Source organism: Scyliorhinus canicula, chromosome 2 (assembly GCF_902713615.1).
Source record: "Scyliorhinus canicula chromosome 2, sScyCan1.1, whole genome shotgun sequence".
Taxonomy (NCBI): Eukaryota; Metazoa; Chordata; class Chondrichthyes; order Carcharhiniformes; family Scyliorhinidae; genus Scyliorhinus; species Scyliorhinus canicula.
In genome coordinates, this window is record NC_052147.1 from 52,069,899 (window position 1) to 52,087,326 (window position 17,428).

The 17,428-nt window shown below is 46.3% G+C and overlaps 1 protein-coding gene across 6 annotated transcripts in view; it reads left to right on the plus strand.

The window, feature by feature from the left end:
• LOC119953650 (centrosomal protein of 170 kDa protein B-like) overlaps positions 1-17,428 on the plus strand; it is a 94,891-nt gene that overhangs the window by 40,379 nt on the left and 37,084 nt on the right. For all 6 annotated transcript variants that reach the window (XM_038778146.1, XM_038778155.1, XM_038778127.1 and 3 more), the window contains exons 8-10: positions 323-805; positions 13,972-14,849; positions 16,929-17,126. In XM_038778146.1, the coding sequence (XP_038634074.1) occupies positions 323-805; positions 13,972-14,849; positions 16,929-17,126 (1,559 nt within the window). The remainder of the gene's footprint in view (positions 1-322; positions 806-13,971; positions 14,850-16,928; positions 17,127-17,428) is intronic.

Genomic DNA, 17,428 nt, shown 5'->3' on the forward strand with positions numbered 1-17,428 from the left:
TCGCCCTCCTCCTGCACTTTGACTAAGTTCCAGTGCCTCATCTAATACCTACTTTGTTTCACCATTCATTATTTCCTCTTGCCCCTCTGCAAAGTATTTTGGCATCATTAATGTCGGTAGCTTTCTCTTGAAATTTGGGTTGGCTTTACTTCAGAACTGATGCACCAACAGAAGTCATGTTAGTAAGCTTTATCAAAGAGACTGGAGGAGTAAAATCCAGAAAATAGGTACACCGCAGGGGTGACGTAGGGTGAGAGATGGGAAGCATTGATTAAAAGCCTTTATTCATGATTAATTTTAATGTATTTATTCAACTCCATAGATAATTCCAAAGATATACCAAGAAATGACCAGGAAATCAATGGAAACGTTCCGGATTATAAAGACTTTGGAGAAAAATCTCTTTATTCATTTCGAAGAGAGCCCAGCTACTTTGAAATTCCAACAAAAGAATTTCAACAGCCATCCAAGTCTCCAGACTGCGAGGTTCATGAAATTCCAACAAAGGATACGGATACAATACAATCTTCTCGAGTTCAGAGTCATGCGTCTTTTACTATTGAATTTGATGACTGCACCCCTGGCAAAATTAAAATAAAGGATCATGTGACCAAATTTCCCTTGAGGCAGCGGAAGGTTCAGCATGTGGAAAAAGTACCTGTACAAGGGGATGTACTGTCAGCGGAGAATAAAGTAGTTGACTGGCTAGTTCAGAATGATCCGAGCCTGATGTTGAAAAGGCAGGCCCAAAGGGATGTATACAGCACCAAGAGTGATCACCAGATTCACATAAAGACTCTTAAAGGTATTGTATTTGTTACGTTAACCCCAGTAGGAGATTAAAATTCCACATACCTTGCTTTCAAATAACAACTGGACTTCTGTTTTTATAATGGTTAATCATTTTATTTTACCAAAAATAGGTTACTCAATGCCCACACTGAGCACAGCTATTCTTTTTGGGTGTCTGCTGTAACTTCAGAATCCCCAGAGAAATTGCAAACAGTTGTTCCCGCTGTCCAATTTTTCTGCAAAGTCTGCAGAACCCCTGTGGAAATGCAACCTCTGTGTACTTTCAGAAGGGGCAATTTATCAAATTATTTTAAAAAATGCAAAGTGTAGTAGGTTTCCCAAATGTTACCTAGCATTGGTGGATTTGTTTACCAAAAGTCAAATCGTCAGGTACACTTAGCTGCTATTGCTAATTTACACATTTGGGAAGAAAGTAGCTCAACAAAGAAACAGCACCATATTAAAGGTTTTCCAGCAGCGAAGGTGTAAAATTTGTCACTCTGCATAAAGAAAAGAAGTGAACTGGACAGCTCCAGTTGAAGCCAAATATGTTATTGTGCCTCTGTTCTTAAATTAAGTAAAGGTGACTAACTGGGAATAAGGATTCAGACACTCCCTGCTGTGCATACAATTTTTAAGATATATATTTTTATTCAAGGCTTTTTTACATATATACACAAAAATATCAGACCAAAACATCAACCTGAGCAACCTTGAAGAAATCAATGAACGGTTTCCACCTCCAGGTGAACCCCTCCTTCAGCTCCCGCAAAGCGAAATTGACCATCTCCAACCACAGGAATTCTGCCAGGTCACTCGCCCATATTCCTGCCTTTGGTGGCTCCGAGTCCCACCAACACAACAAAATTGTCTCCGGGGAAAAAGGCCAACACATCGGCCTCTCTCCCCACCTAAACTCCCGGATTTTCCAACACACCGAATATGCTACCTCCACATTCTGGGTCACCCCCACATCCAGAATCTCAGACATAATGGGTGGGATTCTCCCATTGGGCGGCTAAGTGCCGACGCCGGCGTACAAACGGGAGTGTTTTACTCCGGCGTCGGCGCCCGTTCCGGGACCCAATTCTGCAGCCCACAAGAAGGCTAGCACGGCGCTGAAGCGGCCCACGCTGCTCCAGCTGCCGATCCCGGCCTGAAGCCGGCGCCGCGGTGTTGCACGTTTTACTATGGGCGTAAAACGCGTTTATTGGAGTGTATTAACACGCCTCCGAGTTCGACGTGTGCTTAACACTGCTAGGCTCTGTTCTATGTAATTATTTAGCTCTGGAGTCGCCAGTTGCCGTATAGGCAACGTCACAAGTATTCCAAGGTCAAATTCAAAGTAATAAAGACGATACACCGATTAGTCAAGTTCAAACGATCAATATTTATTATACAGTTAATAATAAATACTCATGCACACACTAAGAGACTAAGCTACAACTAAACATAAGCAAACAGAATACTTATCTAACAGGAACAGGCAAGGTCAGAGAACGAGGCCTTCGTCCTGGTTTTGTCTGCAGCCTTCAGCAAGCGTTCTGGTACTTGGGAGTCTAGTGGGCTTGGATCGCGTAGCGAGCGTTGAACTTACGGTTTCGGCGGCTGGTGCTCAACGGCTGGAGTCAGGATACCAGGTGTCAGTCGGAGCCGGAGCACGGGTTTAACAGACCGGACAACACGAGGTCCCTATCTTTTATAGGGGTTCCGTTGTCCTTCCCTCTTCTCGGGCGGGCTCTACCTATTGGATCAATTTCTTATCGATACTGGATTAATTCCCCAATGCGAGGGGGTCTCCGTGATGGAGGGGGCGTTTCTTATGTCCTTTTGTTTGGAGGTTTCTGGTGCCTCGATGTCTGGGTCTTGATTGGAATGTGTCCATTCAGAACCAAATGTATCTATTGTGTGGGTGTTCAAGTCTGATGGCCTCATTAGCATGCAAAGCGTTTTGCCATTTGCACCTAGCTAAGGTCTTTTCACCTGAGCCCAAACTGGTTTCTGCTGCTGCAGAATGCAAACTGCTCTTTGCAGACTGCTGTTCTGGCTGAACTGTCTGTTTCCCAACAGCCTTCCATTTTAGTTTGGCTCAGTGTCCATTTTGCGTGGCCAGCATGGCTACATTCCCTCCTTGTGATCCTCACAATCATACTATTGTGAAGGATCACCTATGTACTTTGCCTCCTTGTGTTCTGACCTCTTGCCAGTTCCTGTTCTACTCTGTTCTAAACTATGGGAAGAAGAGAAAAAAAATTTTTAACTAACATTTCTACTTGGCCCTATGTCAAAGGGACATGCATTACTACAATTGGGAACCTCTACCTATCACTATTAACCTTAACCTTAACTTAAACATTTAATCACTCTAAAATCTTAACCATTCACACCACAACATCACACTTCCCAACTCGGCAGTCGAGTATGGAACAATATAATACATGGCTGAATTTTATTTACAGAGTGTTGTAATCAGTGAGGGGTTGAGGGGTTTGGTGGAATCCGAAGATGGGGGATTGCACTCTATAGATGGGTGAGGTGCTGGAACGAGAGGCTCTCCTCTTCCATTTCCTCAACCTGAGGGTCTGCACTAGGATGATGAGGATCGCGATCACCAACAGTGATTCGATTATGTAGGACATGGAGTACCACGTCATGAATTTAGTACACCAGGTCTGAACCTCGCTGATCAGAGCTGAGCACTGGGGGTTTGTTGTACTAACATTTACGGTGGGGGTTGTGGGGGAAACGTGTCTTGTTTCCACACATATACATATGACATTAAACAGTAATAAGTGGGCTTCCATCATTTTGCTGTTCTTCTTCTTTCTCTTCCTTCTTCCTCCGGTATTGACAATCCTGGCTTCGACCTCTGTCTCGTCCTTTGAAACCTTTGGGATCAAGCACAGTATCTGTCAATACACAGTTTAAGACCTTTACTTGTTAGTGCATCTGTCTTTCAAATCCCAATTGACCCTTTAAAATGACTGGCTAAGTCACACCCTGTGACTCCCCTCATTTTTTTTTTTCAAAAAGCGAATTTAAAGACCAGCATACACCTAACAATCCTTCCTTCTGCGAGCCGTCTCGCAGGCTTTGCTGATTTACCATCCGAATGTTTCCGGATGTAAATAGCATGTGGGATGGCGGCCGAAGGGCTACCTAACGTAAAATGAAAACAAACTTGGAAACAAACATCCGAATGAGTTGCGTATGGGCCGCTACGGGTACGAGTTGGATGGGATCCCCGGGTAGGGCGTGCTGTGCCATACCCGAGCTTGGCTGACCAAGGGTTGGTTCTCAGACAGGGCGGGTCCTCAGTGCCGTTTGTCCACTGCCTGAGTAACCTGGAGGAAACGGGTACGAGTGTGTTTACCATGACTTGCAGCCTCTATTTCGCCGAATAGAGGGGCACCTAAAAAAAACCAAGGGAGCCAAGATGCTCCAACTGAGGACATGAGCTGGTCTTCAGATATTTTAGACGATACGGTGAGCTGCTCACCAGGCTGTCACAAGTGTTACAACTTTGGAAAAGATCTCCAATCAAACCGAAGTTCTCAAAGGTATCTGCGGACAAGCTAACGTGTATGTGAGGTGGTCACAATCTTTTCAGCTGAAAAGAAGATGTCCATCCTCCAACTGAAACATTTACATTCCTGAGACAAACAAACATAAAACGAAGACAAACATACGTGCAGGTTCCATCAGAAAGGACATCGTTTCCCTCAAACGATTCCTATCTTACATCATCTGGACACCTCACTTTGATTCTGCCTCTGTGAACAGGGTCACAAAGGGGTTGCCGTGTCGGGAGTCAGACACCGTGTCGTCCTGTTCTCCCGGATCCCACACCCTTGTGTGGATCAGGCATGCTATTTTGGAGTTGTGTGACCGGGGGTCACTCTTGTCATTGCGGACAAGTCTGTAGGAATTGTCCCTGTGCCATTGTGTAGTGTTGAGTGTGTTGTCGGGGTAGTCGGGGTCGGGTGGTGGGTCTGGGTTTTTAAGGTACGTGACTTCCATGGGGTCACTGGAGTCGGGGTCGTAGTTGGTGCAGTGTGGGCTGTATGGCTGTGTGGTGTCGCTGTCTTCAGAGTCAGTGTCTGTCCTACTGTCTCTGCTGTGGCAGCTTGTGGGCGTGTCGGGGCGTGGTCTGTAGTGGTCTGTGGGCGGGGTCGTGGGCGAGTCCGTGGATGAACTGGTCTGTGAGGGGGATGGTGGAAAAGTGTCTCTGGTGGGCGGGGTGAAGTGTTCTGCTGCGTCTAGCAGGACATGGTGGGCATGGTTGGCCTGTGTTCCATAAGCCTTTAACTGGTTTATATGGAACCACGCGGTCTTTCCATTAGGATACTTTATCCTGTAAACGGAGGGGCTAATTTTGTCCGAAATTGAGTAGGGACCGGAATATTTTGGAGCCAAAAAACTGCTGGGGTTATAAACAGATAACATTACCTGTTGCCCAACCTGGAATTCTGTGGTGTGTACGGTCTTATTGAAACAGGCAGTACGTTGCTGTCGGCGTTTCCCTAGCTGGACTGCGGCTGCGAGCTGTGCAGACCTCACAGTCTCAACTAGATCTTTAACTGCCTTTTCATGTGTGAGGGCCGTCACTTCGGGGCTTGTCATGTCCAGTCCTAAAAGGAATTCTGTACCTTTCATAGGGCGTCCGGTCATGAGTGTGTGTGGTGTGTATCCTGTAGATGTGGAGACAGTGTTCCTTATGAACATAAGTGCAAAGGGGAGCACTGAATCCCATGTGGAATTGTTCTCTTGAACCATTTTTCTGAGGGTAGTTTTTAGGGTCCGATTCATGCGCTCCACAATCCCGCTGGACTGTGGATGATACGCAATGTGGAAGTTCTGTTTGATTCCGAATATTGTCAGGACGTTCCTCATGACCCGTCCTGTAAAGTGAGATCCCTGGTCCGAATCGATACTTCGGGGTAAACCCCATCTCGTGAAGATGTGGTGGGTCAGGATCTTTGCAGCTGTCTTAGCTGTGTTTGTTCGTGAGGGAAATGCCTCTACCCACTTGGTAAAGGTATCTATCACCACCAGAACGTATTTATAGCCATTCCGACAAGGGGGCAATGGACCTATAAAATCGATCTGGAGGTTTGTCCAAGGGCCGTTAACTGGGCGAGTATGCCGAAGTTGTGCTTTCTTAGAATACCTCTCCGGGTTATTCTGAGCACAAATCAGGCAATTCTCTATGTAGTGCGTTACATCATTCCTGAGATTAGGCCACCAACAGAGTTGCCTGAGGTGCCTCGTTGTTGCATCAATTCCCTGATGCCCGTGTCCGTCATGGAACAAGGCAATCATCTGATTCCTGTCCTGCTGTGGGACCACATAAAGTTGGTCCTTAATGATCACACCCTCATGTGTGGTCAGTGCGTGTTTAAAGTGCTCGTAAGCAGGCACAAAGTTTCCCTTGAAAACCTCCCTGAGGTCTCCGTCCTGTTTCTGTGCTGCCACGAGATCTTTAATATCAGTCTGTGAGACTTGGACTGCGCTCACAGGGGCGCTAGCTGGTGCGCTAGCTGGGGGGGTCCATAAGTGTCCTCTCCTGGAACCTGCCTTAGCCAATGCGTCGGCCTTTACATTCCCAGGGGGTGATGACCTATGGTGGCTGCGAACTTTTATAATGCCGAAGGTCCTGTCCTTCGCTTTCTCTAGGATATGCTGGAGTAAGGGGGCTGATGGAAGGGGTTTTCCATCTGCGGAGACAAAACCTCGTGTCCTCCACAGGGGCAGAAAATCGGTTAAACTGTTACAGACATATAAGCTGTCTGAATATATGTCTGCTGGGCTGGGGAAAGAATCGGGGTGGTCCACTATGTACGCTATGGCTGCTAGCTCTGCTGCCTGCGCGCCTAAGTGACCTGGTAACTTAAGAGCTATCTCTTCGAGAGCGCGCCCCTGCGCGTCCTCTACATAGATGCCGCATCCTGTGATACGCTCACCATTTAAAACTGTGGAGGAACCGTCTACATAAATCCTCAAGGGTCCACACGTGTCTGTGGGCTGGGGGCTTTGTTTCGGGTTCCCTATCTTCCTGGGGGGTGTTTTTGCTAAAAAGGGTCCTGTGTTATGCAGGGGAGCTACAATTTCACAGTCATGGGGCTGTCCGGGGTATTGGAGGTTGTCGGCTAAGTATGTGTGTGTGCGTGTCCGTTTTACAGTAATGTCCCGTCCTTGTAAAAGTAGGGTCCACCGAGCTGCCCTAATCTGGCTAACTGAACCGTCCTTCAGTCGACCGTCTAGTAGTAGCTGTGTGGGTGTGTGTTCGGTTAGAATGGTGATGGGGTTGAGTCCGGTGATGTATGAGAAATACTGCACTGCCCAGAAGACAGCAAGGAGGTGCCTCTCACAGGCTGAAAATCCTTGTTCTACCGGGTCTAACAGTCGGGAGGCATAAGCCACTGGTCTTAGCTGCTCGTGCCGTTCCTGAAGCAACACGGCCGAGAGGGTCAGATCGGTGCTCGCTACCTCTATTGCGTACGGTGAAAGTTGGTCGGGGACTAGCAGCGCGGGTGCTGCACTAAGGGCTCGTTTCAACTCTTCCACCGCGCCTGTATGCTGCGGAAGCCATTCCCAGGGGGCTCCTTTCTTAAGGAGGTCTGAAAGTGGGGCGGCTTTTGTCGCGAATCCGTCGATGTGGTTCCGACAATAGCCAACCAGTCCTAAAAACGACCGGAGGGCTGAAACATTCTGGGGAAGGGGCAATTTGACGATCGAATCAATTCTTTTGAATTCGATCTCGCGTTTGCCGTGCGTGATGACTGATCCCAAATACATCACTTTACTTTCCAATATTTGGGCCTTTTTCGGGTTAACTTTACAGCCAATTTCAGTTAAGAGTTCCAGGAGTTCGGCCAGAAGCGAAATGTGCTCTGCCTTTGTGTCTGTCTGCAGTAGTAGGTCGTCTACATACTGTACCAGACATTCGGGTCGGGAAAATTTTTCTAATCCACTTGCCAGCTGTCGGTGGAAAATGGAGGGGGAATTGTGGAATCCTTGTGGGAGGCATGTCCACGTGTACTGCTGAGTTTTGAAAGTGAATGCGAATTTGTATTGGCACGCTTTTGCCAATGGTATTGACCAGAATCCATTACTGATGTCCAATACCGTGAAGTACTTGGCGTTGAGACCCTGCTTGAGCATGGTCTCGGGACTAGTAGCTACCGTTGGGGCTACTGCGGGGGTTACTTTATTGAGTTCCCGATAATCGATGGTCAGACGCCATGATCCATCGGGCTTCCTCACTGGCCAAATAGGGGCATTGTTGGTGGAGGCTACCGTTCTCAGTACACCTTGTTCCAACAAGCTGCCTATAACCTTTTCTATTTCCACCTCTGCTTCAAGGGGAAATCTATACTGCTTTTGCGGTCGGGGGTCCTGTCCGGTAACATGAACTTGTCCAGTCATTCTGCCACAGTCATGACGGTGACTTGCAAATGCTGTCCTGTGTTTGTTCAGTAGGGCCTTAATTTGTCTGTCGGTGTGGAGCGTAGTCAGGTCGAATGAGTACTCTCCCACTGCGCTAATCCGATTAGCGTAGTCTCCTACTGTGAGGGTGGCTGGTGCTCTGTCTGATCTCGCCATTCGCCAGACACACTGGTTCACTGGGTCGAACGACAAGCTATGAGCGTTCATAAAATCTATCCCCAGGATGTGCTCTGCTGTCCGGGGAAGATTTACTAAAACTACGGGGTGCCTTGTGCTAATGTTCCCTAGCTGGATCGCTACGGGTGCTGTGATATGTCCCTGCTGCGAGTGTCCGGTGAACCCGCTAAGTGTGATGGTGGAGGTGGTCGGCCACGTGTCTGCGTGTGCCGTGGTTGTGGAGTTAATGGTGGTGCGGGATCCTCCTGTGTCCCACAGTAACTCTATGGGCTTCCCTTTGACTTTTGCCGTGACTACGGGCCTCCCTGATGAGTCCCATAGTGTGTCACAGACCCAAGTGGGGGAGCCCGAACACCGTCAGTTCGTCTCGTCCACATTGGTGGGTCCTGACTGTACTGTTACATTGTGGATGGGTTTTGCTTTGTTGCGGTTCAGAGTGCCTGTCTGCTGGCCTCTCTGAGATCGCTGGGGTGCATTACACTCTTTTGCCCAATGCCCTAACTGTCCACAGTTATAGCATTCCTGTCCTTTCTGTTGAGGGCTGCTCTTGCCTTCATTTACCCATGCGGGCTTCTGGTGCTCTCTGACTGCTTGGATATCTGCAGCAGCCTGAGCCTCTTCTGGGGATCTAACTTTTCCTTTTGCCTGAAGCGATTGCTCCCAAGCGCGGGACAATCTTTTCAGGACCCATTTCTCGTTATGGGCCTCTTCTGAGGGGTCGTAACTGTTGCAAGCGCTCTGTCCTGCTTCTGTTGCGTGTGAGATAATTGTGCGCGTCCACTTAACCATGTTTTCGCGGGTTAAATGCGCTCTATCTAACTGTCCGAAAACTGCGCTGAAATGAATCCACAGCCTTCCTGCGAATGCTGTGGGGTGTTCGGATCTCTTCTGCCTGCACTTATTCAATCCTTCTACGGGGTCACCTCTATTGTACCCGATGGCATCTAAAATGGCAGTGTGCATCTCCTCTAGGCTGCCTCCTGCCACGTTTTGTGGGTCGGGGAGGGCTGCCACTACACTCTGGTCTAAGCTCAGCACGGTGAGCTTAACCTGCTCTCTCTCATCCAGGCCGTACATGGTAGCCTGCTGTTTTACTTTAGCAAAGAACTGGTGGGGGTCTGCGGTGGGGAGGAACGGAGTGATCTTTTCACAAGCGTCCCTTAGCTGGGTTACTGTTAAAGGGGTGGTGTAAGTTATGTCTGGGGCGCCTTCTGATTCGGCTTTCCTCATGTGGTTACGGGATTCATGGGTGCGGTTATGATCTGAGCTGTGGGGGGTTGGGGTGCCTGTCGTTTCTGCTGAGCTGCGGGCGCACATGTTCCCTGAACATAACGCTGCGCTGTCTCGCTTAATTCCTGCCAATCTGGGGCATTTTCCCCATCTAACTGAGCTCCAAAGGTGCTTTGGAAGCCATTCTGCACCGAAAGCAGAGATTGCAATTCCGCAATCTGTTTCCTGCATTTCGCGTGGTCAACTGTGCTTTGTCTTTGTTCGGTTGTTGCAGCATGGAGTGCTCTCAAAGCTGCTTTGAGATCGGAACATTGCCTCTGCAATGCCTCCACCTGCTTCTCCGATTCCTGTCTTATCAGAACGGCACGTTGCACGTCCTGATAGGCTTTCTCATACTGGGTCTGGGAACTGTTCAGATGAGCTAGACAAGACTGGTGAGCCCTCTTGGCATCATCCACCTCTCTACCCTTCTCTGCCAACTTCCCTTTAAGATCCAGGTTTTCTTTCTCGATGTCCCTGACATCGACCTTACTCATTCGGTTCCTTTCCTCTAAATCTGTCCGGAGCGTCCTGATGACCTCCTCTGCGCCTCGCAACTGTGCCAAGCAGGACACAATCGCCATCGGCTTGCGTGCTTTACCTAAACTCTTTTTGTGTATTTGAGAGAGGTTCTCCCACCAAGTATGACCTATACTCCCGGGACCTGTCTCCTCATTTGCACAAAACTCTTTCCAAAGGGGCCATCCCTTTCCCTGTAAATATTTGCGGAGTTCCAGCTCCCACGTGGGACACTGGCCTACTCTGCTACTGCTGCTGGTCGCTGCGACCACAAACTTTGCTGGATCCATCAGACGTTCCATTGCCTGCATGGCCATTTCCTCTGACTCTCTTTTTATAATTTGGAACAGGGGGTTGCTGGGGTGGTGTTTCGTAAAAAGGGTACGGCTTACGCTATTTTCCGATTACAAAACTACCGAAAGTTTGTCGCAACAAAAAGCTTTCAGTTTTACCTTACAGCCCTGTTAGTACGCATGCACTAAAACACACTTCCGAATTTCGCTTATTATTTTGAACACCTTGAATACTTGTGATCTCTTTCTTTCTCTGCAATTTGGAGTTCTAATTCAAATTTCAGGGTCCTGGACACTGTGGTGTTTCCACTTACAACAGGGTCCCGGCGGATGTCGCCACTAAATGTTGCACGAAACACAGGTCCTCAAGGGTTCAAACGAATAAAAGCTATACACCGATTAGTCAAGTTCAAACGATCAATATTTATTATACAGTTAATAATAAATACTCATGCACACACTAAGAGACTAAGCTACAACTAAACATAAGCAAACAGAATACTTATCTAACAGGAACAGGCAAGGTCAGAGAACGAGGCCTTCGTCCTGGTTTTGTCTGCAGCCTTCAGCAAGCGTTCTGGTACTTGGGAGTCTAGTGGGCTTGGATCGCGTAGCGAGCGTTGAACTTACGGTTTCGGCGGCTGGTGCTCAACGGCTGGAGTCAGGATACCAGGTGTCAGTCGGAGCCGGAGCACGGGTTTAACAGACCGGACAACACGAGGTCCCTATCTTTTATAGGGGTTCCGTTGTCCTTCCCTCTTCTCGGGCGGGCTCTACCTATTGGATCAATTTCTTATCGATACTGGATTAATTCCCCAATGCGAGGGGGTCTCCGTGATGGAGGGGGCGTTTCTTATGTCCTTTTGTTTGGAGGTTTCTGGTGCCTCGATGTCTGGGTCTTGATTGGAATGTGTCCATTCAGAACCAAATGTATCTATTGTGTGGGTGTTCAAGTCTGATGGCCTCATTAGCATGCAAAGCGTTTTGCCATTTGCACCTAGCTAAGGTCTTTTCACCTGAGCCCAAACTGGTTTCTGCTGCTGCAGAATGCAAACTGCTCTTTGCAGACTGCTGTTCTGGCTGAACTGTCTGTTTCCCAACAGCCTTCCATTTTAGTTTGGCTCAGTGTCCATTTTGCGTGGCCAGCATGGCTACAGCGGGGTCTGTGCATGCGCAGTGGTCTTCTTCCCCGCGCCGGCCCTGACGCCAAATGGCGCAGGGCTACAGGAGCCGGCGCGGGGGAAAGTAGGCCAGGGGACAGAGAGGTGATTGGTGGGCCATTACGGAAGGCCCCCCCCCCCCCCCCCCCCAAACAGGCCGCCCCTGGCCCCTTCAACGCTGAGGTCCCGCCGGTTCAGAGGATGTTAGAATGGCACCAGTGGGACTTGGCTTTTTAATGACGGCAGCTCGGGCCGGAGAGTCGTTGCATACCCCGACCAGCGGCACGCCGGCCCCAATGGCACCGATTCTCCGCTCTGCGGAGAATTGACTCTTGGCATCGGGGCTGCGTGGCGCGATTCACGCAGCCTGCTGACGATTCTCCGGCGGGGGGGGGGGGGGCTGGAGAATTCCGTCCATTATCTGAGAACCTCTGCCAGAACCCTCCGCTTTGGACACACCCAAAACATGTTGACGTGATTCGTGGGCCCCCCCACACCTACCTTCCACCCCCACAAAGAACTGGCTCATATTCACCACTATTATGCGAGCCCTGTGCACCACAAACTGGATGAGGCTTAACCTCGCACATGATGAAGATGCATTCACCCTCCTCAAGGCCTCTACTCACGTCCCGGCCTGCACCTCCCCTCCCATTTGCGCTTAATCTCCTCCACCGGGGCGCCCTCCCTCTCCATCAATTCTTTGTAGATATCCTGCACCCTCCTCTCCCTATATCATCCTCCGACGGCAACTTTTCCTACAACACCAGAGGAGGCAGCCTCAGGAAGGCTGGGACCTCGCCTCACAAATTTCTCTAACCCGCAGGTACCTAAAGTCGTTTGCTGTGGATACAATTGATCGTTCTTCTTGCTCATTATTTAATCTAAGTGTCCAAGAATTTAATCTAAATGTCCAAGAATTATAGCAGAAACCTAACACCAAATATGAAACAAATAGCATTATTTTTTGTCAGCTTGACTTAAAATTCACAGAAACCTTTCCTGACTTTACTCCTTTGTTTTTTTCCTGAGTACATTTAATTATTATAGCCGAATGACACATTCCCAACAAAGTAGGCTCAGTTGGACCTGTGCTTTTGAGTAATCAATTTTGCCAAAGAAGTGTGATAAATAAGGCTGTTCTGTAAAGAAAGCTACTTCAAAACCACGATCTTTTATGTAAATTATGTTCTGTTTAGTTGAGTCAGATGATATTAGAGTTCCTGAGAACATTGTGACCGCCCATCTCAATTGATTGTCACTTAGTCATTGACCACTCTTGCCCAATATGGTACAAGGACAGAAACGTTATTTGGATTTAACTGTACTTGTGCAGTTTATCAGAGCCATCTCTGGGTCCTAATGAAATTGGTCTCCTTTTTAAACTGCTCCTCATAGAACACAAAATTGAGCAGTGTTATTGATTGTAAGGGAAGAATTGCTAGATAATGAACCATTCTGCTGCTGACCATTTTAGTTTTGGTTGACTTCTGTTCTCTGCTGGTCTTTGCTCTCTTCGGTTACATTAGTGCAACAGAGCAGAATGCACCTATCTGACATCAATTGTCTGCTTGTCTTGTGTACCGAGGGCAGATCGATTGACTAGTTACTTTGTTGAGCTCAAATTGACTAATTAATTCAAACTGAAGTTGAAGTAAAAAGGATAGATTGGGGGTAAATATTGCCTATGTACCTGGGAATCTGGGCATATAGTCATGATCAACTCCGAGTGGGAGCATTTGGTAGAATCTCTGACCTGGAGACATGGCCAGTTTTCTTTGCTGCTGGAAACTGTTTATGGTGAAGGATCTTTGAAACTAGCATCAAAGGCCACCAAAACAGCAGCATAAAGTGTTTATCGACACAATTTGAAATGTAAAATTCAATGATCTTTTGTGCTATTTAATTTTACCCGTAACCAGATTCAGCTGCAACCTGGGCAGAAACCTTGTCGAAAATCCATGTTGGGGTCTCGGTGATGGGGAGGAGAATAATAGAAGAAAAATGCACCATTCACTAAAATTTTAGCTATAATCTTTCAAGGATTAATTTCTCCTCAATTTACCAGTTATCTCACCCTTTTCCTCCTCGGACTTTCATCTACACAAATGCATGATTGTCCTTTTTTGTACTAGTTATGTAACTGTTATGGTTTACTTTATTCAAGATTATTCTTTTACTGACTATCACAGCTTTCAATGTGATTTGTTATGAACTGAGGATCTCCATTTTGTTTGAATGATAAACCATTTTAATCTATTAAAATAGCTTAACTGGAAACTTAAAATTGTTTTTCTACACACTGTTATTAGGTTGCAGACATGAAGATGGTACACAAAGTGACTCAGAGGATCAAGTTGCATCTAAGCAGCAAGAAAAAGCAGACTCTACTCTGGATTCAGACCCAGGGCAATTTGAGATTTACAGTAACGAAACTTCCAAACTATGTCAGCTCCAGCATGACCCACAAGATATGCCCATGGGTCAACAAGCTTTTGTTATTGAATTCTTTGATGATAATCCTCGTAAACGTAGAGCACATTCTTTCACTCAAAATGCAAATGCCATGCAAACTGATTCTTATGTTGCTCTTAAAGCTAAACTAGAAAAGCGTAAAGGTACTTCAGCGTGTGAAAAAGGTACAGTGCCGCAGGCCCAATCTTTGGTGCAAGTGAATAAGTCTACTATTAGTTCATCAGCTCCCCAAAGGGCCAATTCGCTAAAGAGAGAAAAGACTGAAGAGCGATTAAGCACCTCTGCTACTCCAAGCTCCAAAGGTTTACTTCGAAGTTTTGGCAGTGTGGGACGAAAGAGTAAGCTCAGCCAGGAGTTTGCCGCTGAACTGTTGAAAGAAACTACAAGAAGCATTAGTGACAGAGAAAAATCTCCAGGCACTGTGCCTGTGACAATTGCACACGTGTCTCCAGGCACTGTGCCTGCGACTATTGCACACGTCTCTCCAGGCACTGTGCCTGTGACTATTGCACATGTGACAGTAGCACCTGCAGCACCACTACCACCAGAATCGTTGCCAAGAACTTCAATAAAGCCAATCAACAAACCAGGTGACCCAGCAAAGCCAACCTTCAAACCGGGTGACCAAGACAGTCTGAGTGATACAGGTACATACACCATTGAAACAGATGCACAGGACAAAGAGGTTGAAGAAGCTCGTAAAATGATAGACCAGGTAAGAAAAGTAAATGCATGTAAATATATTTCATCAAGGAAATGTGTGATCCACTGAAGTGTTCCCTAGCAAAATATGTTATTGTATCCTTCCACGATGTAACATTTTTGTTTCTGGTTACTATGCTTTGTGCTTTGGAATTGTTTGTGAAAGCATTTGGATATGAGCATTTGTAACCATCTGTCTTCCGTAGATAGTCGCTTATTGCACTTCGATGAGATAACCAATGAGGAAAGCTGCCCCAATCTACTTTTTGTGCTCACCTAAGAAATCTCACCATTTGTGTTGTGCATCATACCCACTTAGGAAATGGATTGAAACTGTCACAAGCTCAAGGGGACTGTTCGCGCTTGCAGAAATTTTAATTTTGTTTTCTCACTGAAAGTGAATAATAGTGGAAATGTCTGAATTACCAATTTACCTTACAGTTCCTGGTGGGCTGCATTCTTCAACAGCTGTGATCCTTGTAGTAATGATGTTCCCATAATGGTGTTGAGTAGGGCAAGCAGAGTTTTCTTCTGAGCATTAATAAAGAAAAGGTCATATTTATTCAAGTCGGGCTGGTGTACCATTTGGGTAACAAATGATGATCCTACTAACTCTGTGACTTCACACAGCAAAGTTAAACTGTCTGTCTGTACCGTTTTGTTCACCAAGAAATAGAATTTGTTCTTGTTTTCAGACCTGGAGCGCTCACCTGTTTAAAAATTTTTGACTTCATAACACCCCACCCAAAAGGCTGTACATAAAAGAAAATTAATAAGCTGAATTTGCTGTGTGATCATTTAGCAGGGCAGTGTACGCAAAGTGGTGATTCATAACAAAGGAGGAAAGTTGGCAAGATTTCTATTTCTGGTCATGTTTCACTGCCTAGTAGAAATAAAATGGCAGTTGTTGGAGGATATTATGGAATTTATAGCAGTCCAATTAAATCTATAATTCAGAGAGCATAATTACTGTACAGCATAATTAAAATGGATTCCATATTGACAGTAACAGTACACTAAACCTCCAGTCATGGCTGTATACATAACTAGCACCACGATACCGTAGGTCAGTTGAAACAACTTGTCCGAAATACCTACTGTCACGTCAGTGCTGAGTAATGCTGTTGATTTATATCCTGAAGGGAACAAACTGAGAAAGTTGGTTTAAAAGCAGTTGCAGCATCTTATCAAGACTTCAGATCTGCTGTATTCGTACAATGATGTAGCAAAACCCGAGGTGATGATAACCGTACAAGCCAACATTTGAGGAAATATTCTGCTGCAGATTTGTTTTGTCGAAGGCAGAAAGCTAAACATAGCTGGCCACGTTGTGCAAACCTTTTCGATATGAAATGAAAGTTGCCAGAGTCCCAGAGGATTCTCTCCCCTTTTGAGAGAGAGCGGGAACTGACAGGTGGTGATTTAACCCGAGGGTCACCACACCTCGGGTGAGGGACAGGGATAGTCAGCCGGTACAAGAATTGAACTTGCCCTGTAGCTGCCACTCTGCATCACGACCCAACTGAGCTAACCGACCTCCCAATCTGTGGAGGATTGGTAGATTGCTGTTGGGCAGGATAGTTGAGGATAATGATTGCGAAGTAAAGCAGCTAGGTATGCTGGTTCTCTCTCCACAGATGGATCCATATGGGATTAGAATAGTTATGGTTGTTTTTGACCGGTGCAGAGGCGTTGGGCCAAAGGGCTTTTTCTGTGCTCTAGGGCTTGATCGCTCTATAAATCTAGATGCTGCCGGACCCGAGGTAATCCAGCATTTTACAGTTTTTAGTTCTGATTTCCTGCATCCACAGTAATTTCGCTTCTATCCTGGTAACAAAAAAATTGTTTGAAATGTCATGAAAAATTTAGCCACGGAAATGGTAGAGGGTTCTGAGACGTTTTAAATTTTGAGACATGTAACTGCTGATTCTGAAACAACCTGTTAGTGAGAATGGATGAATTATTTTATCATTCCAATCCCAAGGTGTTGCTCTGACCAGTAGCTTGAATAGGTATTTCAATTTAAACTTTCATTAAAAGTAAAAGATGTGGGCGGCTTACTAATACATATTTATTTATTAATTTTAACCAGGTATTTGGTGTTTTTGAATCACCGGACTTTTCTCGGATTAACGCTGAAATTGATAGACCTGTGATAAACAATGAAAGTTCTCCTGCGCTAAGGAATGAACATAGTGTGTGTAACAAGAATGCTAGTGTTTTTTACCAGCAAACACCTTCATTACAGGCGTATCACACAACCATTAGTGGCTCAGATGCAGTGGCACAGGTAATGGATAATAAAATTACTAATACTTAGCTTTTTGATATCTTACCATTTTACTGATGGTTATTATGTAACAATTGGACAGGGCAACATCAAAGATTTCAGAACCAATGCTCTATCCATCTATAACAAAGTAAATATTTAATATATCACATTTGCCGTGTTTACAGGAAAATCGTGTCATGCTGTTGTCATAAAAAAGTGTTATGCTTGGACTTTGGGTTCTCTGGACAACGTTTATCCCTCAGTTATGACCATCAAAATACATTTATCACATTTACTGTTTTGGGATCCTTTGTGCTCAT